At 44.0% G+C, this 23,530-nt stretch overlaps 1 protein-coding gene across 1 annotated transcript in view; it reads left to right on the forward strand.

Annotated features, from left to right (window-relative positions):
* FARSB (phenylalanyl-tRNA synthetase subunit beta) overlaps positions 1 to 22,122 on the forward strand; it is a 70,867-nt gene extending 48,745 nt beyond the window's left edge. Inside the window, exon 17 of the mRNA XM_040450350.1 lies at positions 21,367 to 22,122. Within this exon, the coding sequence (XP_040306284.1) occupies positions 21,367 to 21,518 (152 nt within the window). The 3' untranslated portion in view covers positions 21,519 to 22,122. The remainder of the gene's footprint in view (positions 1 to 21,366) is intronic.
* The last annotated feature ends 1,408 nt before the right edge of the window (positions 22,123 to 23,530 follow it).

Below are 23,530 nucleotides of genomic sequence, written 5' to 3' on the forward strand. Positions count from 1 at the left end.
TAAGAACTACCATTTCCTGCCATTCTTGATTACGGAGTTGTCTTCTGTTACTCTAGCATATGGTTTACTCTTTAATAATTAAAAATCCCTAGTGACTTTGCGTTTATAATTGAGCTAAGTCTCTTCACCAGAGGTTCCTGCTAATGTCAGCCCATTGGCAGTTACACCCGGTTTCTTCTGTCTTTGGTAATGAGCACCACCGATTTCCTCCTGTGCTGTGCTGTTTGGTGGTAGTGATGAGTGGAACAAAACTTGATTCCCCTCTGAGAAATGCGGCCCTGTCCACTGTGAGAGAAATCTGGAAGCTTGACTGACAGATCGCTGCACTGACCCCAAAGTGTTCTGTTGACATTGCAGCATAACCTTGTTTATTATGAAGGCGACAGCCCTCTGCAGCCTGAGGAGTCTCTGCAGAAGGACTGCAGCCAGAGTTAGAAGTCAGGGTGTTACCGAGTTTACATTTGCCAAGCACCTTTGCGCTTAGGAACGTAAGGTGAAATAGAACGTTGAGGTGATGATGGGGTAAGGTCAGTTAAGTGGGAGGAGGAGAAAAAGAACCTTTAACTTTGCAGCAGACTGTGGAGCCTTTTGAGGGTTTCAGAAGGATTCAGCTGTTTTAATGGCGTTTGATCAGATTGTTACAGCATGGATATATATATATATATATACATATATATATATATATACACACACACACACACACACACATACATGCCTACTCCTCCTCCCACCCCCACCCCCACCCTGCCAAGCTTCTCCCCTTCGTGGTTGGTTGCAAACTAAATTATGTATGTCAAACTGCATTTATCCTTTTTCAGAAACCACTTCTGAGCAAGAAAAAAAAAATCTCAAGTGTTTTTGTGTTTAGGACAGTTATGTGGTTAGTGGGCAAATCAGTGGCAAAAATTATTTCTTGTAGGAGGTGGCAGGCTTTGTGTGCGTTAGGCTGCATTGACTCTAGTGTGTATTTTTCCCCCTTTTATTTGTTACCTGGTTCAGTTTGGTTTTATTCACAGTTCTTCAGGAGACCTCAGTTTAAACTTGAGACAAGATCCCTGAGAGACAGGTTTTACAACATATAGTTTTGAACAATTCTAGTTTTCATGCTGCTCAGAATTCATTTTGTGAGATGAAAAATCACTGTAAGTAATATGTGCATTTAATCCTGCGCCATATGTAGCTACAGAGGTTATTTAGATCCCTTCTGTTACAGTGACACCTAATGATCATTGACTTGACCTGTAGGTTGTGACCTTTTCCTCTTTCAGGACACCTGTGAAGGGTTTCAGATGCTGAAATACACGGGTGAAGCTGTGAGGTTCCCTTGATCTTCACACTGGCTTTCAGTGTAACACGAGCTTGCAAATACGTGGGAAGCGTATCTGTTGGACAACCTTTGAAGGAGCGGTGTACGTTTATGGTTTGACTTACACAAGTGTCCTAGACCAGAGTAGAAGGGGCTCCGTATGATGTGTCCACATTTAGTTGCCACCAACAAAGGCATCACTCTGTTAAGACATCAAGTTTTCTCTTTTGGAAAAGGGTTTAGAAGTTTTTAAGCTTCCTGACCTTAGCACTCTGTGTAAAAACAGCCCTTGTTCCTTTGCTCGTCTGCTTTTTCGTGTTTGAGGAAAGCCTTCAAATACAATTTTTGTTACCTTCTTGGAAGGGATTAAAAGACTCAAACCCATGTGGCGGCAGCCGTGATCCCCACGCGGAGAGCCGCAGCGTACCGTGGGCCGCGGTGTTTATGAAGCTTTCACAGTTATCGGGGGGTTCACTTGGCCCTGTGGTTTTGAGTGAGTGTTTCTGCCTCCCTCTCTCATATGTACCAGGCCAAGTTCTCTCCACTCATGTTCCTTTCACTTTGCGTGTGTGCGTGTGCGTGTGTGTGTGTGTGTGTGTGTGTGTGCATGTTGGTTGGTTCTTACCTGACATTTCAGTACTCGGCAAATTGGAGTGCTCCCGCCACATCTCACTTGAATGACTCAGTTCCATTTCCCACCTGACAGATATCCTAACAGTGTTTCTGTTTCCCCCTACGAAACCTGTTTTAGACTTTTTCTCTCTAATTGCCCCTCTCTGAAAATGGACACCACAGATACACTACATACTATGTACTCTCTGTATAGCTATGCTTCGTGCATAAAAAGAAGTGTAAACCTCTTTAAAACCCAGGGTTAAAAATAACTAAAAAGTTAAATTAAAAAATCTGTATCTACTAAATAACTTTTAATGTTTATTTACTTGTGTAAATTATGTGTCAGATTATATGTGCCAATCACATTTTGTCATTTAAAGCATTTTTTTTTTTCCAGCAAAAGTCAAACAACTGCAAGTAATTTCTTAACTGTTAGTGAATTTAGCTTTTCCTTGAGAGAAAATAACTGGCCGGTTATTGTTTTTTCTTTTTGGCACACGATGTAATTAGTGATGTGTTGAATGACTTTCTGAATGGCCACTTTTTATTTAATCGTCGAAGCCTGAGCCGCACGGAAGCTCCTGGCGACGGATGTGAACAATCACGTCCTCCAGGCAGCTGATGGCAGCCCGTGTGTGTGCAGGCCGCCCGTCCGCGTGGCTCCACGAGCGACAGGGAGTCTGGCAGGCAGAGTCCCGGCCGTTTTGTAGCACCGTCTGACTTTGCTCACGGCTGCTTTGTCTTCCATGTTGGTGCTGCCCCCGTGACGCCCAGGACAACCCAGTGGGAGGGACAGAATACTGAGGCGTAAGATGGTCAGTTTGGGTTCAGCATTGCAGGGCCACAGACCATTGTAGTTTTTTTTTTTTTTTCATGTTTGTTTTATTTTTGATAGAGTGCGAGCAGAGGAGGGGCAGAGAGAGGGGGACAGAGGATCTGAAGTGGGCTCCGTGCTGACAGCCGTGAGCCTGATGGGCTCGAACACACGAACTGGGAGATCACCACCTGTGCCAAGGTCGGACACTCAACCCGCCGAGCCACCCAGGCACCCCTGTAATTTATAGGATTTTTTTCATCTCTCTCTTTCTGCCCCCAAGAGCTCGTTTTCACCCCTTGTTGAGCATGCAGACTGTAACTGAATGCATTCTTTGGAGTTCACTTCAGCCATTTGTCTTTATTTGCCACCTTATACTCCTTTTTTTCCTGCTTCCTAACTAGATCCTGGCCTCCACTGTTCTGTAGAACACGCCGTGGCCCAAATACAAAGACACGTGAAAGAAGTTCAGTTTTAGCTTGCGTGAAGTGCCCAGATCCTGAAAGTTTAGAGGATTTTTAGGGTGACTTTTACTACTCAGTACATGTAAGACAGTTTTACATTTTGGTGGCACCCTGGTTTTGGCACATGGGTGTGCTGCAGCGTATTGGTTGAGAACAACGTCCTGTGAGTTCCTAGGGAATGATGTGTTCTGGCAAACTACATTCCAACCCTCCGAGTGGCCAATCCAGAAGATCAAAAGAGTGGGTGGCTGGGTGGCTAATGAAAAGGTAAACATATTGAATAAATCCCTAGGTAGGGCTGCTGTGCAGCCGTCAGCTGTCCACATGGCCATTCAGAATAAAGGCCTCCTTCCCTGGAGCACGTAATTCTGTGTTTGATACAAAACAAACTTCTGTGTTCTTTAAACCATTGATATTTGGGATTTTCTTTTCTCAAAGATAAAATGAATTCTAACTTACAAGTTATATTTTAATTTCTACTTGCCTGAACTCCTTGGCAGAATTGAGTGCTATCCAGCTGTAAGATCATAGAATCAAGTTTCATGCTAACCTCTTGAGTCATTTTAAAATTAACTCTTAGTAAAACCATTCTCATTTTTTCTTTCTCTGTTGTTGTATCCCTTTACTTTTGGCTTTTGAATTCAATTTTGATGACCCCTTCTCCTATCAGCATAGGCTGTGGTCTCATTCCGGCCCCCTTCACGGATATTCATTTCATGGACGTACTTGTGTCTTGTTGCCTTGAAGGTGTTGTTGCTAACCACTGGCACTTATTTTCAGTTGGCATTTTTACAGCTAGTGAAGACATTGCCTGCCCCTTCCCAGGGAATATGTTGTAGAGGAGTGGCTTTTAAAAATGTCTTCTCGGGTGCGCCTAGGTGGTTTAGTCAGTTAAGCGTCTGACTTCAGCTCAGGTCATGATCTCACAGCTCATAAGTTCGAGCCCCACGTTGGGCTCGGGCCCTGTACTGACAACTCAGAGCCTGGAGCCTGCTTGGGATTCTGTGTCTCCTTCTCTCTCTGCCCCTTCCCCCCTTGTGTGCTGTCTCCCTCTCTCTCTCAAAAATAACATTAAAAAAATTTTTTTTAATGTCTTCTGGGTTTCCATAAAACAACAAACCCATTGTAGTTGTATACTTCCAAGTAAAATTTGAACAAAGGGTCCCTGTTGAAAAAATAAGTTTGAAACCCATTTTTCTAGAGAAGCAGGAAGTTCATGAATTCTGTAGTGACTGTGAGTAGATATTCTCACTCTGTACAGTGTTGTTTCACATGCTGTTCTTTCTGGTGCCATGGTGTTAGGAGTAGCTAAGATTTTATTTCATTTTAATTTTGAGAGATACACAGCGTGAGTGGGGAAGAGGCAGAGAGAGAGGGGGAGAGAGAGAATCCCAAGCAGGCTCTGTGCTGTCAGGTTGGAGCCCAGTGAAGGGCTCAAACTCACAAAACTGTGAGATCATGACCTGAGCCGAAACCAAGAGTCAGACGCTTAACTGACTGAGCCACCCAGGCGCCCCAGGAATAGCTAAAGTTAAGGTTTTAGTAACAGAAGTCTTCCTGTCACATGGAGAGGTACTTTGTGGGTGTAAGAAATGAGTAGCTGTGGACCCAGCTTCTCCTAAATCAGCGATTAGATGTCAGGCTTTGGGTGTCGTCCAGTTCTAGTTGCTCAGGAAGACCAGGTACCTAATGGCGTCTTATGCTTGTGGGGACCGCTACATTAAGTCTTTTTCATCAACACTGACTTGAAAGGCAAATCCGTCAAAACATCGATTCAGCTCATATTTCTTAAGTTTTCTTCGGTAAGTTGAAAAGTTAATGATATGAGTTAATATAGTATTGGCAGTGACTTTTGTTTTAGTCTGATAAATCCTTCAACACAATTAGTCACTTAAAATAATGGATGAGCTCTAATATTTTGTCAGGGTAAGGGAACAAAATGAAATAAGGTGTTGCATTTCCCAAAACAGTAGGAAATACTGTGATAGAGAACAAAAAACATGGATGCATGTATTTAGATAAATAGATGGACAAATCTTAAGGAAGGAAACCACCTGTCCATTGGAGTAGCTTTGAAAGGCGTTAGTTAAGGGAATAATTGAGTTATTTAAAACCACTAATAGCTCTTCCTTCTTTTGAAGTAGATGTGTTTAAGCATATAAGTTTATTGAATTTACCTGTCTTCAAAATGTTCATTTCCTTTTGATGTATTCATATTTAGTATTTCCTTTTGTTTCAAAGTATAGAACTGGGGTGGTAATTTTTGTTGTTGTTTGTTTTGTTTTTGAGAATTTGATAAAAGCTCCCTTCAGGACACTCCTATAACTTAAACCCCACTTTGTTTTTAAAATTCTGAAGTAGTCACAAGCTGTTTTAAAAATGCAAGTACAGGGACGCCTGGGTGGCTCAGTCGGTTAAGCATCTGACTCTTGATTACCGCTCAGGTCATGATCCCACAATCAAGCCCCATATCGGCTCCCCAAGGAGGAGCCTCCCCCAGGAGGAGGCTCCTGACAGCAAAGAGCCTCCTTGGGATTCTCTTTCTCCCTCTGTCTCTGCTCTTCCCTTGCTGCTCGCGCGTGCCCTTTCTCTTTCTCTCTCTCTCTCTCTCTCTCAAAAAAGAAAAAAATGCAAGTACAGTACAAAGAACCTTTCCTGAACTGTTGGAGCATAAGTTACTAACCTAATGACCTCCAGAGTAACTAACCTCCAGAGTACTAACCTCCAGAGTACTTCAGTGTGTATTTCCTTCAAACAAGGACATTGTCCTGTATGACGACAATGTAGTCATCAAAATCAGGAAAATCCCATTCATCTTAATGCTAACCACCATCTAATCCTGAGACCCTATGCAAGTTTTATTATCTTTTACATCCGAGACTCATGTGTTGTCTTTAGCTGCCATGATTCTCTAGTCTCTTTTTGGAGAGTTCTAGAATAGTCTTTACTTGACGTTTATGACTGTCTCACTTTTGAAGATTACAGGCCAGTTATTCTGTAGTGCATCCCTCGATTTTGGGTTGTCTGAGGTTTCCTTACGTTAGATTCGGATTTGGCAGAATGTAACAGAAATAATGCTGTCTTCTCAAGTGGCCCAGTTTCCATTTATTTCATGATTGATGGTGTTCACTTTAACCGTTACAGGATGTGTATGTACTAGGTTTTACTACTATAAAGTTATTCCTTTCTCTATTATAATAAACGTTTTGTAGGAAGAACTTTGAAATTATTTAAATGTCCTGCTCCTAATGTATCTTCCTATTTCTATCAGTATGGACTATTTCTTATTCAGTATTTTAATCCATTATAATAATTGAGTTGCTTACATTGTCCCCAGTTTGGCCAGTGAGGGTTCCTTCAAGCTGGCTTCTGTGTCCTTTTAACATATTCCTATTCTTTATTAGCATTCGCTTGCTTTGTGCGCAAGAAAATATTCCCAGTCTTATCTGGAACTTTTCCATTGCCCCATTTCTCCATCCTGGTTCTATTTATTAGGGAATGGTGTGTAAAAGCCAAGATTTAGGGTGTGTTTATTGCTGTTGGAGGTGAGAGTTATTTGCATGTGTATGTGTGTGCACATTTTCTTTGTGTGTGTGTATGTGTGTGTGTATTTTCTAAGACCATAAGTCCATCGCAGTGCTCCCATTCCAGCCCAGACATTCGGGGTTCATTCCAGTTTTCTGTTGTTCCATGTTCGTGTGTCTCTTCAACCTGGCTCGCATTATTCCTAACGTATTTACTTACTGGATCAGTGCCCTTGTTTGTAACCAGACTCCGTCTTTTCCCCTGCATGTTTTCTGTGCCTCCTCAGGGCTGTCCTCTGCTCAGCTGTGGATGTCCTCTCCACCCCCTGAGGCTCTGACACTCCATGCTGACTCTCTCTTTCTTGATCTGGGGGGCACACAGTCCCTAGGGTGGGGATTTCTGCCTTCTTTAGCCTCTTTAGGGCTGAATTGTCCTGGAAAAGTAGGCGGAAAGACTTTTAAGTCTTAAGAAACCTTTGTCAGGAGGTTCTTATTAAAATGAAGGTGGGCGGGGAGGGAAAATGGTTGTATACAATGGAGCTTTTTCTAAAGCTGGTAATAATGTAGAAAACATTTCTGGGCTCATATATATGTTCTGTGTCAGACCTGGAAGCAGGTATATAGCCAAGTGGCCCTGGTTCCTTTTAGTGAGAAATCAAATTTAGATCGCAGTCTGGGTGCCGAGTTTGCTTACTGCTACCGAAGAAGTTGTTGCTTCTGGAACTTTGGTGTGCAGGGCTGGGGAAACCGTTAATTTGTTTTTGTTTTTTTTCTTTTAAACAAGAAAACATCGAGTCATATGGATATTTCCAACTTAGAGGATTTTTACTTACTATACTTGACTTTATAGCTCTTTCCTTTACATTGAAAATCTTGGTTCCTGATGAAGTTATTTGCTCGCTCTGTTTTTCAAAATGACATCAGTATGATTATTAAAACAATTTAAATGTTATCTGCAGTTTTCTTTGTACTTAGGCTATAACTTACAAAATGACGTATATTTCAAGAATTCCAGCTTTCGTTTCTGTTCCGATCACATTGTTCCCTCACTGCCTGTATAGGTTATGATTAGTTTCGGTTATCTTTCTGTAGTTTTTTTTTAAATGTGTGTCTGTGTTCTCCATGTTCTCAACTGGGGAGTTGATACTTTCTTTACATACTGTTCTGTACTTTTTTTTTTTTTTTAACTTAATCTACATCGGAGATCACCCTGCAGCCATATATGGAGATCTCTCTCTCTCTCTCTCTCTCTCTCTCTCTCTCTCTCTCTCTCTCTCTGACATTTGCAGAGTGCTGTACTGGAGTGCCACAGTTTACTCAACTAATTCCCTGTCAGTGGACATAGTTAGGCTGTTTCCAGTCTTTTGCTTCTGCAGATAATGCCATGAAGAATATCTCTGCATATGTTATTTGGTGTTTTTGCTAGTGTTTCTTTGGGAAAGATTCCTAGAAGTTTGGGATTACTGGGACAAAGGATAAATTCATACTTTTATTAGATAGTGGCAAACACCCCTCTGGAGGACTTGTGTCCTAACATCATACAAACCCAGCAGCAGATGAGAAGACCTTTTTTCCTGAACCTTGTTGACAGGCTTGTCAGACTTCTCCATTTGAGGGGCAGTCTTTCAGGAGGAAAAGGGTGTCTACTATAGTTGTAGCTGGCTTATTCTTGTGAGCGAGTAAACGTATTTTCATGATTCAGGACATTTTTACCTACTTTTGTGAACTTCTGTTCACAGGTCTTGTTTATTTTTTCTTTAGGTATGTTGCTCTTCCCTCTTTTTAGAAACTTACGCATTTAGGGATACTAACCCTTTGTGATGTACATCCAACTATTTTTTATAAGGTTTTAAATTATCTTTTTTTTTTTTTTTTTTTTTTTTTGCCATGTAGATTTTTATGTAATAAAACTTCCCAGTCTTTTCCCTTACTGCTTCTGGATTTCGAGTCATAAAGTTTCTTCCATTCTGTGATGAGGGAGGAATTCTCCATGCTTCCTTTAGTGCTTAAGTGTTTCATCATTTTACATTTAAACCTCTCTGTAATTTATCCTGAGTACATTTGAGGAATAGATCCAGTCTTTTTCTTTTTCCATTTGCTTTGTAGATTTTGATACATGCTGTTTTCCAATTATTGCTCTTTTTTTTAATGGTACTATTTAATTTCCTAAATTTATGGTAAATGCTTTTTGGAATCCATGAAGGAATACAAAAGATCAAACTTTTATCTCTGATATCTTTAAGAGATGAAATGACTTTTGGAAGTCCATTAGTTACATTGAACCAGGTACAGGAGAAAACATGCAGGTATATGAATGGGTGGGACCCTTTCAAGAAAAGTAAACCTGTGTTGTTCAACTCTGGAGAACGGTTTCAAGAAATTTGCAAGCAAAGTTTGGCATGATAGTGTCCTTAATCAGCCCAGCCCTTGTAGTCTATTAGCAGTCTTTCCCAACATTAAAATAAATGTCGTATTTATATGTAGAGGTGGGTAATTAGAAATTGAGGTGAGTGAGACCTTAATCAGGTAGTATCGAAAAGATTCAGATTCCAAAAGGAAATATTTATGCCATAACTAGGGAATTGATAAAAACCTTTTAGCTGATGGTGTATTTATATGTTGGGTTTATTTTGTAATTGTTTCAAGAATGCATTATGTATCAGAGCAGAGGACTCTGTGTATGATCCTGTTTACACAGGAGCTGGAGCAAATGTTGATACCCATCATCCTTTCAGAGCGCTTTGCAACTTAATAACCAGGTTTCCCATCCAAGGACTTTGTTTACAGTGATGTATTTGTGGGGTTGTGGGCTTTTTGTTTTTTGGTGGGGTTTTTTTTTTGGAGTTTTTTACTTGTATTATCCTCTTAGACTAATAATGAAGTCATTCCTCTGTATTCCAACACCTTTTTCAGTCTCTGTTTTGCTCCCTCGTGTATAGTTGAGCCAGAGGTATAGTTTGATATAGTAACTCTCACTGCTTAGTAGCTAATAGCTTACCATCTATTATTATGGTTTAGGAAATTAAAATGTCGTTAAAAAAAATCACTGACCAACATCTCCCCTCCCCCCCCTTTTTTTAACAAGCAATACTCTGAGAGCCTTAATAACTAATGCTTGCAGATTTAAAAAAATATATCTTTTTAAATTTATTTTTGAGGGAGGGAGGGAGAGAGAATGAGCAGAGGAGGGGCGGAGAGAGGGAGACCTGGAAACAAAACAAGCTCCAGGCTCTGAGCTGTCAGCACAGAGCGCGGCGCGGGGCTTGAACTCATTAATGACGAGATCATGACCTGAGCTGAAGTCAGGTGCTTAACTGACTGAGCCACCCAGGAGCCCCTGATTTAAAAAAAATATTTGCACCCAGGGGCACCTGACTTCAGCTCAGGTCATGATCTCATGGTTAGTGGGTTCAAACCCCACATCAGGCTCTGTGCTGACAGCTCAGAGCCTGGAGCCTGCTTCAGATCCTGTGTCTCCCTCTCTGCCCCTCCCCCACTCATTCTCTGTCTCTCTCTGTCTCTCTCTGTCTCTCTCAATCCTCAAAAATAACTGAAGTTTAATAAAAATATGTTAAGCCATAATCTGCTTTGTTAAAAAATGAAAACCACGTATTTTACTGTGGACTGTGGGGCATTGGGGAAGTGGAAAGTTAACCAGACGTTCATTAGATGTCTGTCCTCTCCAGAGGTTCTTTCATCTGCCGGCACCTTTTCTCTCTGCTTCCCATATTATCCTTTACTTAGACTCCTTTCTGCCTTTTAGCTTAGTCTTCTCTCTACATCATTGCAGGAATCCCATAGATTGACATTCATTTAAAGTGCTCCCGGGGCACCTGGGTGGCTCAGTCGGTTAAGTGTCTGACCTCGGCTAAGGTCATGATCTCACCGTTCCCAAGTTCAAGCCCCGCCTCGGGCTGTGTGCAGACAGCTCAGAGCCTGGAGCCTGCTTCGGATTCTGTGTCTCCCTTCTCTCTCTGCCTGTCCCCAACTCCACGCATGCTTTCTGTACTTTGTCTCTCTGTCTCTAATTTTCTCTCTCTCTCTCAGAAATAGATAAACATTTGGGGCCTCTGGGTGGCTCAGTCAGTTAATGGCTCAGATCATGGTCTCATAGTTTGTGAGTTTGAGCCCCATGTCAGGCCCTGTGCTGACAGCTCAGAGCCTGGAGCCTGCTTCGGATTCTGTGTCTCCCTCTCTCTCTGCCCATCCCCCCACCTGTGCTCATGTTCTCTTTCTCTCTCAAAAATAAACATTAAAAATTTGAAAAAAAAAAAAAAAAATAAAGTGCTCCCAATGTTTTTATATACACGATAGGACAGTTTAACTTCATTCAGCTGAGAGCTTAGATCCTGGTGAGTTATTTTGCTTTATGTTGGTGTTGAATAGCTCTGGTCTAATCTTGACCTGTTTGAGAAATCCATGCAGATAGTCATAGGGCGACTTGAGCACTTGGAACTACCCCTGAGAACCTGCAGATTCAGGTGGGTTGGGGGTCAGGAACACACTCTTCCTGCTGACGGTTATTCTGGGCAAGACGGGCCAAATGTGAAATCGACAGCTTGCATTGAGAACCCCTGGCCCTCGCCATCCTTCTGTGTCTCTAGTGTTCTTCCTACCCACCCTCTGCGCGTAGGACCCGGGTTCTTATTTGTCCCCTTCTAATCCTTTAAAAATACTTTATTTTCAGGAAGGGATCTGACTTCCGTTCCATTGATACATATCAGTGTGAACTTAAAGAGATGCTTTGATTTTTAGTCACCTTTCTGATCGTGAAGGGAGAACAGTTTGGTCCCATTATAAAAATTTCAAAAAGAATGGGGGCTAATTCAGTGGAATAGAAAAATCTACCTGCCCCCTAAAACCATGCCATGGTGACAGCCACACTCCTATGTGAAAAGAGCATATCTAGGGAGACATGGAAGAAGAAACATGGGGGAACAGCAGCACTGCCCAGTATAATCGCAAATACAGGCAGTTCCTTATTTACTTGCCTTATTGTAAACATAAACCATGTGACTGTGGTTACAGTATTTTTATTTCTTCTGAGTGATGTTGAAGGCCATAAAGAGTAAACCCTGGAGCAAAAATACCAGATAAGGGGGCGCCTGGGTGGCTCAGTCGGTTAAGCATCCAACTTTGGCTCAGGTCATGATCTTGCAGTTTGTGAGTTCCAGCCCCCGTTCGGGCTCTGTGCTGACAGCTGAGAACCTGGAGCCTGCTTCCGAGTCTGTGTCTCCCCCTCTCTCTGCCCCTCTCCTGCTCATGCTCTGTCTTCCTCTGTTCTCGATAATAAGTAAACATTAAAAAAAAAAAAAAAAGACAAAATGCCTTGCTCTAAATGCCTCCAGAACTTCCTGTTTCGGTGAGTAATACCATCAGTAGCTGGTAGGCATTCTGTCACTGCTGTCGTCTCAGCCGCTATACTGTGGCACTCCCCTTCCAGGAGGGGAAAGTTTCCGATCAGTTCTCTTAATTCCTAAGGGCTGCTGGCTTGTTTGAATTACATTCTCTGAACAGAGATTTCCTCTTGGAATTACTTTCCTAGGCGGCTTTGATGCATTTTCCCCCTCAGTAGAACTAAGAAAGGTAGGACTTGGTGCCACGCAAGGGAAAGCATCGTTTAATTGGTGTTGTACGAGATGGGATCAGCGTGACCCCCATGAATGTAAGTTTGTGCTTTACCATTGCTAGAAATATAGAAATCTGTTGTGTTAACACTTTGGTATATAATGAGCTAGACAAGGATTCCTATTTTTTTTTTTTACTGTGTGCTATTACTCTTGGCAAAGGGGAAGAAACCAAGAAAGCAAAAAGCAGTATATACTCTAGAAGCCCTGTATATAACAATGAATAATTGGGAACAACTCCAACATAAGATACTTTAAGAACAGTCTGGCAAACTAGGACATAAATGTAATGGAAATGTTAAAAATGTCTTTAGACGTGTGGATATAAACCAAGTTGAAATGCAGATCCCAAGATGGTATAGACAGCAGTGAAAACGATAGGAAAGGGTATGTTTCGTCGGACCCGGGGACGCGCGTCAGCTGCGGTGCAGTAAAAACACCGGATGTTGCTTCCAGTCCTGTGTCGCTGGAGCCCGTGTGACCTAGGACTTCATGCCCTCGTGCGGGCTTCTTCGTCTCTAAGGGGGATGCTGGCATCTGTCCGTCTGCACCACACAGTTGTGGAGAGGCAGGTGAGTTTGGGAAAGCATTTGGGATGGACGCTCTGCAGAGTAAACTCCGGGGAGATTTCAGCTCTGCCCTTGAGAAAAGTGGCAGTGGGTAAAAGCAGCACAGACCGGGCTTGTGATCTCAGCTCTGCTGTCACCTAGCCGTATGGTTTCCTTATCCTCTCTGGCGGCCATTTTCTTGTCTCTGAAATAAAGGCACAGAGAAGATCTTCTCCGAAGTCGTTTCCGGGGTTCAGATCATGCAGGAGTTTCAGAGCTTCAAAAGCAGGCCCTGCCACAGGTTCTAACGGATGTGCCATTCTCCTCGCCTTTTAGGTGGTGTCACTGTGGTGCTGCTTTATCTGCTCGTGTTACTCTAGCCTTGTCTCAAGAATCTGGAATTTATTCTTAGTGTGCCTATGATGTGTGAGATTTCTGAAAAAACATAGTTGTTTTCCCTGGAATGCTCTAGGTTTTGTCAGTATTATGTTGTATTGATAATTCTACAGAGCCTGCTTGGGTCTGTCCTGAGGTTAGAGGTTGTCAGGTTTCTTTCCCCCTCTTAAGTTCTGTTTATTTTATTTTAAACCAGAAGAAGTTTGCAAACATGGAACGCACAGCTTGACCAAAAGGTTGAAAACATTATCCCGTGGGCCATCTGTGCTCTGGGCCACACACACACACAGGCGCCCCGTTTCAGTGGCCGTCGGCACCGTCCGATCCTGTGGCTTGCCTTGGGCGAGTCCCCTAATCTCCTTGTGCTTTGCTTTCTCCCATCTGTAACTTGCCCGTCCTCGGGGGCCTGGCCAGGGCTGACTAGGGCTGCGGCCCGGCCCTTCCTACGCACGGAAGGAGAGGAATAGAAGGCAGAGTTTAACAGTCTTGGGTTCTTTCCTTTTTTGCGCGCACTCCCTACGTGTCAGCAGAAATCTGGTTCTGAAACTACGGCCCGTCTGCCATAACTGCACGCTTGAAGTTCTCTTTACTCCATGTTTGTCAAAGGTCTGAAATAAGTTAACTAATTGTGAAATTATAGATACAGTCTTATATACTTAACATTCCCATTCTTCCCCCAGTTAACCCTACGATGGTCTCCTCATGATTATTATTATTTCACTGTAATTGTGGAGAAAGTGTAAAGTTGTTCATACTTGCCTTGAGAAACTGCCTCCTTAAAGGATTTTATTAGGTGAAAAACTAGAAAAGAACCATTTTATTAGTCTAGGAAAGCAGGATGGTCCTACCTTTTGTTTCTGAAGTTGATATTCTAAAACTGTCTTAATGTGTTTAAGAAATGTAACAGGTTAGGGGAAATGATGGACGCATCAGACAAATGTAGGACAATGGCATTATTTAGAACAGGAGTTGTCAAAATCAGTAGTCCATGAGGACACTTGTTAACCAGGAGTTAAAAATCCTTTGGTTTTATACAAGCAAATTTGAGACTGATTTAAAATCGCAACTGGATGGGTCCCTTTTTTTTTTTTTTTTTTTTTTTTTAAATGTTTGAGAGTGCACATGCATGAGCTGGGGAGGGGCAGACAGAGAGAGAATCCCAAGCAGGCTCTGTGCTATCAACACAGAGCCAGATGCAGAGCTCAAACTCAGGAACCATGAGATCATGACCTGAGCCGGAGGCAGACACTTAACCTACTGAGCCACCCGAGCACCCCTGGATGGATCACATTTAAATTCTAACATTGTTGACCTTCTTCAGCTTTTTAAATATGAGTAGGTGGGTATGAGAGAGACAGACATAGAGTAGACTTTAAAGTAGATCTTAAAAAGTGATAGCCACGAAGTTACAAATTTGTTGATACAAAGTAAACTGGGAAATTTTGGAGTTTTGTCATAAAGTGATTATGGTGATTTATTTATTTATTTTGAGAGAGGGCACAAGTGAGTGAGGGGCAGAGAGAGAGAATCCCATGAGAGGTGGGGTGGGGAAGGAGAGAGAGAGAGAAGTGGGGCTCAAACTCACAGTGTGATCATGACCTGAGCCAAAGTCAGATGCTTAATGACAGCCACCCAGGTGCCCTGTGGTGATTCATTTTAAAAGGTTTTTTTTGTTTGTTTGTTTGTTTTTTGACCCAGACAAATACCACGTTTATTTCACAAACACCGGGAAAATGGGTTGGGGTGGAGTTGGGACACAGGTGCACAGCTGCGGGTCATCAGTGACCCGCTTCCCACACTGAGGCTCCAGCCAGGCAGTGCCGCCAAGTTGACAAACGAGTGAGTGCAGGGAGGGCCCTTGGACACCAAGCCCCCTGCAAGGCCAGGTGTCCCAGGAAAACCACAAATAAGAGTGGGACACGGCTAGCCACCCATCTTCACTCTGGCGGTCTGCAGGATTGCAACAGTGACCCCAAAGAGGCCACTGGCGCTGCCAGGTCTCCACGATGAGAATCTTTACAAAGAGGCTGGGGTTCTGTGCATCAGCCAGGGCAGCTCCACTGCCCACGATGCCCACGCAGACTCCACAGAAGAGGTTAGACAGGCCCACCGTGAGGCCAGCCCCCCACGTGCAGTAGCCTGCATGGCAGTTCCGATGTGCAGTGGCCTGGGGGTCAGTGGCACTGAAAGGCTCAGCCAGGTTGCTAATCACAGTTGCCACGATGACGCCATAGATGGCCACAGCCTCACTGTTTTAAAAGATTTTTTATTGAAGACATTTTCCTTTTGTTGGAAGACTAGATAGTCTGGGCTCGGCTGATTCCTTTTTGAGAGTGAAGTCTACAGGATCCAGTCCTTACCTGCAGTAGGGGTTTTGCCCTGCCCAGTCTCCGGTAGGCTGTTGCCGTGAGTGCAGGTTTCCTCCTCGGTCCCGTGCTGTGGGGTTAAGTAGGCACCCTCTCCGCTCACGTCCGGTGGCCTTTGCTTTAAGAGTTAATGATGTCTGCAGGTGTGTTGGGATTAGCACTGTAAAGTTGTGTCAGGGCTTTTTCTTTCTTTTGATCTTCTGAAAGGGATGAAAGATAGCCATTAAACTCAAGGGATTAGGTCCCCTCTCTTTAAAGACTTTAGGTACCATAAATATTTCACTTCAGATGTAAGGCAAGGAATTATATACATCTAGGGGGAAACGGGTGTTTTATATTACCAGTTGGAAATTATTCGGTCTCCACTTACAAATTGAATGAGCTTTGTAGAGATACTTTTCTCCCAACCTGTAGTGGACTGAGATTGGGGGAAAAAATGTGCAGGTTTATAGCTCAGTAATTATACTGATTTTTTTTTTCCTTCTAAAACCTTTTTCTTTGTGTTTATAAGTTAACATGCTGTCTCTGTCGTGCCTCTTCCCTGCCCGATGGGGTCTCCCCACTCCGCTGCTACACCAAGAACTGCCTCTGATACTTCAGGAACCAACTACCGTGCACCCATGTTTGGTTTAAGTGTGTGTTCAGTTTTTTAAAAGAGGCCCTTTATTTTGTTCTTTCTCTTCCTTTAAGCGAACGCTGCTTAGAAAGGGAAAGTGAGGTTGACGTGCCCGCGGCAGAGTTAGACGGTTCTGGTCACTGCACTCTCAGGAAGCTGGTGGGAAACCAGGAGGGGAGCCCTGCCGTAGGGGGTTGTGGTTTCAGCCCCGTTCCACTCTGCCCACGTCACGCCAGGATGGAAGGCTGGGAATGTCCTTGTCCTTCGTGTTTTCCTAGGATGGACTGTCGCACTGTGGAATGGTATTTAGAATTAGGACTTCGGAGAGGAAGGGGTAGGCTTGGTAGGTGCCAGCCCTAGAATCAGCCTGTTAAATGATGATTCCTATCCCCACCCCATATCACATCATCAGCCATTTAGAACAGATTTAAAATACAGTCAGTTCAGTGGCTTACGGTATCTGCATGATTCCACATTTTGTATTTTGTCCCTGAATTTATGGAGAGCTCTATGTGGTTATTTGTATTTAAGCCGATAGTGGTGTTTTCTATTATTTGTTGTGACACATGTGAGATACACTCAGCCCTTTTCCAGAGCTCCTTGCCCCCTTTTTATTTTGTTCTTGCCTTTTTATTAGAGAAAAATCTGGGTGATGAAGTAAGTACCAGATTGCAGGCAGTTAAATATGGGGATTTGAATCCTGAGGCACGTCTCAGTGATGTGAAGGGAAAAGTAAAATTGTGAGTAGAGATTGTTAGCGATGGTCAAAATAGAGTGCCAGATGAATATAGCCACTGGCAGGGGTTTAAGGTTAAGGAATTAAGAGCCTTGTGCTTGATAACGCTGCGCCACGTTCGGATTAGAGGTCTGCTCAGTTACCGCCTTAAACCTTTACTTCCGATGCTTCATAAAATTATAGGAATGGCTCTGTGTGTGAAGCTTATCCAAACTTTGGGCCTATAATATAACCCTAAAAGAAAGACAGGGGCAAAAAGAAACTGTGAAAGGTGTTTGGCAGTGAGCAAGAGTGGGAGCTCACCAACGCTTTGAAGGTCAATTAGCCAGAAAATGTGCTAAAGGCTGGGTGCGGTGCCGCGTTACTGGCCGAGAATTACCCCCAAGGTCCTCAAAGTGGTCCTGCCAGAGAGACAATTACAGACCTGGAGGAGATGCTACAAAAGCTTTAATTAAGGGACTTACTTACACCCCACTAGGTTTTGGAAATTAAATTCTTGCTTGTGCTTAACTGAGGTTTCTTTTGTCTGGGCTTCCACGTGGATTTCAGCAGAGAGCACTGTTTTCCCCTGGGTCTGCTTTCCGTTGGAAGCCGCTTCACTGTGATGGATACCAGCAAAGCCGAGAGTTTAATCCTTGCAGGGAACCGGGTGGAAAAGTGAGCCGAGGAGCTTTCTGCCAGGGAGCGTTTTGGGCACAGGTTGAAAATTGTCGTGTTTAGACACACCTTAGTACCCCCGGAAACCAGGGCCTCTCTTTGGGCTTAGACACGTGAAGAAGGGTAATAAGTACATGTATTTTGTAGAATTTCAATTTTAGAATTCCCATTCACAGGGCACCATGACTTTCCTTGAATTGGCAGCTTTATGTCTCTAGACCCACCCAGCAGGCCGCTCTTTCTCCAGAAACATGTGTTTGTTTTGTGTCGAGGAGGTTAGAGTAGCCTCTGTCATCCAGGCCTGGTTGTTCACAAGCCCAGACCCGTGGTGAGGCTGCAGTCAGATGTGACTTCTCCTAGAAGGACTGATTTAAGTTGCATCCAGTCCCAGGCAGTGCGTTACGATGCATCGATCTGCCCGTGTTCCTGAGCTCAGCCATCCTGCGATCGATGGGAGACGTTGTCATCTTCGAACTCGGGCCTAATGGCTCCTTTACTCCAGTCTGTTCCCTTTGTTTCCATAGTGAAGCAATTCTCTTATTTCTTGTCTCTCTTCCTTGGAGTGATTTATTTCTGCCTGCAAAGTTTGGTTTGAGCCATAACGTTTTAAAAAGCACTAAGAAATGCTTGTGTTCTAATAATTTTAAATTTTCTTTCAGTATTTCTAGTCTACACCCATCATCAGTCAGGAGGTCCATTTTTTAGGTCCTCTCCGTACCCTTTGAAGTCCCTTTGTGTGCCTGTCAACCTGTGTGTGTGAAGACCAAAACTTCCTCCTTGCTCTAACTGAACAGAAGAGTCAATAAAATCAGAAGTACTGGGGCCCCTGGGTGGCTCAGTCAGTTAAGCGTCCGACTTTGGCTCAGGTCATGATGTCATAGCTCATGAGTTCGAGCCCCGCGTCGGGCTCTGTGCAGCCAGCTCAGAGCCTGGAGCCTGCTTTGGATTCTCTGTCTCTGTCTCTCTCTGTCTCTGTCTCTCTCTCTCACAGAAATAAGTAAACATTAAAAAAAAAAAAAAAAAAAGTAGTACTTATCATCATCTGACCTTGTCAGGAAAGAGAAATTGCCAAAAAAAAAAAAAACAATCGTGGTGTCACGGGTTAAAGGGTGCAGTTTTCAGCAAAGTGAAGTTTCTGAAGAACTCCGTTACCGAACTTCCCTCTTCCGTGCGGTGGGTAGAGGAGGGCTCCCCCTGGTCCAGGCGTCCGAGGCCCCCTTGGTGTGGCGGCTGCTCTACAGCGGGGTCCTCTGACCCCGGCCAGGTTAGCTTGTGGTGATGACTCGGACGGACCTGTGTGCTGGCCTGAGAGCTTTGGCATTTACGTTATTTAGAGCACTCTCCTACTCGAATAGATCTTAAATAATGAATGCATCATAGTGAATTTCAGTTTTCTTTGGAAAGAGGGAAATTGTATTTCATGATAGGAACATTTTTGTTTGACCGAGTACCTGACTGGTTAACAAGCTAAAGCCAAATGTGGTCGGAACTTCTGGAGAAACGGGCAGATGGCATGAGCACGCTTGCTCACTGAAGAAGAATGTAACTGAATTTTGCTAAAAAGTGCTGATTCCAAAGGTTCTTTTATGAAGTAAAAATTCTGAGTTCTTATCTCTTCAGCTTTATTTTGCTAACATTGTTAGAACTAGTACATCTGGCTTAGATTCTAAAATAGTCTGGTTTTATGCTTCAGTTAAAATGAATCCAATCAAATTGGAATTTGAAGATAGATAAAAAGGATTTTGATACACAGGGAGGATTCTTAAAACAGAGCAGGGTTAGCAGGGAAGGTCTTAAGCCTCCTTTCTTTCTGGATGGCCTTTAGAAACAGGCCGCTGGTGGTTTCAGTTAGTGTAGGGCATTCAGCCGTAGTTGTGTGTGTGTGTGTAAAGGGGTGACGGACGGTGGAGCGAGTGGCCTCCTCAGCGGTCCTTCCGGTGTCCGACTCTTGGTTACACCACTTACCGTCAACACTTAGACAAGCTCCACGCTTTGTCGTCTGAAGATTTCTTTTATGAGGGTGGGGGTGGGGTTAGTTTTGTAAATGGGGTTCAAGTGTGCCGTCTTTATCAGATTTAGTGATATCTCTCTCACTTCATCCGTTCGGTTTGCTTTCTGTGTTGACTCCCCCCTCTGTCCAAGCGTGGATGCATGTGCACAGCCACATACAAACTCCAGATGCAGTCCAGTGAAATTTTCTAATAAGACATCGGAACAAAATTGTTTAGGGGGAGGTGAGGAACAGACCATTTTGTATTTCAGCCCAGGGTGCTCTGAGAGTTAAGAGTGACAATTAAAAATGTTTTTTAGGTGGGGGCACCTGGATGGCTAAGTCAGTTAAGCGCCCGACTTTGGCCCAGGGCATGATCTCAGTTTGTGAGGTCGAGCCCCGCATCGGGGCCTGCACTCACCATATGGAGCCTGCTTTCCATCCTGTCTCCCTCTCTCTGCCCCTCCCTAGCTTGCGTGTTCTCGCACGCTCGTTCTTTCTCAAAAATAAACAAAACACTGTTTTTCAGGAACATAAACATACATCCTTCTGGGCTCACTGGGAACGGTGCGAAATTGTCCTGTGTCTTCGTGGTGCAGCTGGTACTGACGTGTTCGTGGTCCCCCTCCACCCCTCTTCATCATGCTGACCTTGGAGCCATTAGTACAGACTCAGCAGTTTATCCTTTCATAAATAATGCACTCACTCCAAAACGGCAGGCTGCAGGCTTGTGGCCCAGACCTGCTGGGTATTTATAGTTCATGCCAGTAAATGTTTCGGTTGAATCGGTCAGGAGCTGTGGGCCTGATCTCTTTTCAAGTTGGTGGCTAGAGAAGTGAGTCAGCTCCCGCCCCCCCCCCCACCCCAACCTTGAGGACGGAATGAGCACTGCTGAACTCTGTGGCCCTGGCCAGCTGGCGAATCTGGAGGGGCTTGTAGGTTTGCTTGTGTTTGGCTGTTTGAGCCTCAGTACCAGTTCCTGGTTTGGTGAGCCATGTCTCTACACTGACACCAGATGAAGAGAGCACTTCCTGCCTATCTTGAAGTAAATCGGGGGTCAACCCAGACTTGTTTGGTGCTGGCCTTTGCTGTGGTTTTACGGGAGAGGCTCCAGAACTGCTGAAAAAGTGCTTTCTCCGACGGGAATGGGGGTTGCATTCTGCTAACAAGGCCTAAGCCTGCCGATGACAGTGCAAGCTTGTGCTTCTCTGTGCAAGAAGGTAGAAAAGAGTGAGGGTGGAATAGTAAATGAATTTTTATCCAGCAAGGATGACTATGGAAAAACCTGTTTCAAAACAGGTTCTTCCCATGTAAGGTCATCAGTTTTACGGTTCACTTTTCCCCTTTGTCCTTCCTCCCTGCCAGGTTCCCCTAGGACTTCTCCAGCTGTGCTCGTCAGCCTCCTTTTCTTGATCCTTCCTGCCTGGAGCTCTGGGATTAAAAAAAAAAAAAGGAAGGAAGAACAGAAAGAAAAAGACAAACCATACAGGACCCTGACTTTGATATTTACTGCTTATTAACCTTTTCCTTGTAAGAGTTGCTAGCTGCAATACCAAAAATAATTTCAAGACTAGAAAGTGTGAGGAAGCACTTTCATTTACTAGCCAGTGGCTTAAAGGAGTTATTTTGCAAGCAGACTAGTGAGCCTGCGGTGTTAAATGTCTGTTGACTCTCTGGCCGGGAGAAACATTGATTTCTCTCTTTCAGGTGCTGCTTTCTTCCCCGGGAGATGCGCCGAGATCTTGGCCAGGGGTCAAAGCATCGGGAAGCTCGGGGTCCTTCATCCTGATGTCATCACTAAATTTGAGCTGACCATGCCCTGCTCCTCCCTGGAAATCAACATCGAGCCCTTTTTGTGAAGATGGGTCTCTGCCTTGTGACTTGTCTCCCGGAGCATTCTGCTCCTTCCCTGGTGTCCTGGAGTCATCTCCCCCCGCCCCCCCCCCGGACCATTCGCTTGCGCTTTAATGTTTAATAAAGTAGAAAGTCGTGTCTGGCTCCGTGTGTAGAGGCCGCCGGCTCCCTGCATGAGGCCAGCTTGTGCGAACACGCTGTGACGCCGCATTACGAGGAGAAGCCCAGAGGACCGCGGGCCGGATGAAACCAGCGCTGATGCGGGAGAATGGAAGAATTTGTTCCTTCTCCATCTGACGTGCAGCCAGCAGTGGGAAACGATTAGGGAGCAGCGGCCGTCTGGCAGTTACAGCCTTCGAAGTCCTTTGAAAGTGAAAGAAGGCTCGAGTATTTGAAGGGCTTGAAGGTGCGTGGGTGTTTCTACTCTGATATCCTGAGACGGAGTTCACACAACACACGTCTGTTCTGCTAGACGAGTTAAAACAAACGTGTTGATAGCAGTGCGGTATGAACATTCGGAAACCATGAAAGAGTATTTTTGCCCCAGGCTATCTGTTCTGCTGTAATCAATACTATAAAATCATGGCTTTAAATACTTAGTTGAGCAACTAGGTTCTGTCTTATTTTGCAGGGAAGTATTAGGTCTCTCCTCTGACGCTAAGTGTGTCGGTCTGCCTTGTCTTGCCTCCTAATTTATTTCTTTGATCTAGACTCCTCCAATAGGTACTGAAAAAAGGTGGAATGTTTGAGATAAGTTCTCAATTCCTGTTAAGATGATGAAACAACAAAATGCAAAACTTTAAGTCCAGTAGAAATAACAAAGTTAGAAAGAATTAGGTTCTTGGAGCTTGTGCTGAGCCTACTACAGAGGAACCCAACCCTCTTCTCTGAATCAGGGCAGCGGTGTCCAGCCTAGTAAGATTTGTGAATATACAAACTTTCACCACTCCTTCCCCGTTCTGTTTGGGGCATTTAAATGAAGAGAAAGCTCACAAAAAAGAATGTACGTCAAAAGGTTTTGTGTCCAGCATGCATACCTAAAGATTTCTTACAAGTTAAGACAACCCAGTTTTTTTTAAATGGACAAAAGATTTGAACAGATATTTCCTGCAGATAAATGAAATCAGCATCGGGAAAAATTCTCATTAGTCATCAGGGAGATGCAAATAAAAACCACAGTACGAATTGAAATGGCTGAAATTTGAAAGACTGGCTCGTACCGAGCATTGGTGAGACCCGTGCCGTGGGACCTCCGTGTCCTGCTGGTGGAAACCGAGGGAACAGTGTTATTTATAGTAGCTTCAGCCCAAATGTTCATCAGCAGCTAAATAGCTAACTTATAGTACATCCGTATCATGGAGTAGTTCTCGGCAATAAAAGGGGATGAGCTACTGAAGAAGAACATGAATGAATCCCTAAGCATGCTTGGGAAAAAAAAAAACACCCAAGACTACACGTGATTGCACATAAATGAAATTCTAAAAGAGTCAGTGGTGCACTGGCAGGCTAGAGCTTGCACAGGGGAAAGGACTGCAAAGGGTAGAGGGCTAAGCTGTTGGGGACGATGGGACGGGTCTATCCTAACTGGCATGGTAGTTAGGATGTAGCTTATTACCTCAGCAAAGATGGGAGAAACACGTTAACGTAGTTCATAATCTTGCACCCCACATCTATGCCTAGGGTAGAAGCATGAACTGTGGAATTGGTGTGTCTGTTTAAAGTGGTTTACTGGTCCGCTCTTCAGGAGATACTGTCCCCCCAGGTTGTCTATAGTTAAAGTCCAGGTTCATGGGCCATGTGATAGCCATGGTTGAAGTGAGTGGATATCCTGAGATACCCTGTTAGCAGGCAGCCACCTGGATGTTTTTGGTCAGAAACTACTTGTAATGAAAAACCCACTGACATCTGATTGTATATCCCAGCATGAAAGGGGAAAGATCAACTCCATCCATCACGGGGATGTTTCTGCCCTCTGAAGCGGGGAAACTGTAGGAAGAAAACCGATATCAGCTACGTT

This window comes from Herpailurus yagouaroundi, unplaced genomic scaffold (assembly GCF_014898765.1).
Source record: "Herpailurus yagouaroundi ecotype Mexico unplaced genomic scaffold, PumYag 202, whole genome shotgun sequence".
NCBI classification, from domain to species: domain Eukaryota; kingdom Metazoa; phylum Chordata; class Mammalia; order Carnivora; family Felidae; genus Herpailurus; species Herpailurus yagouaroundi.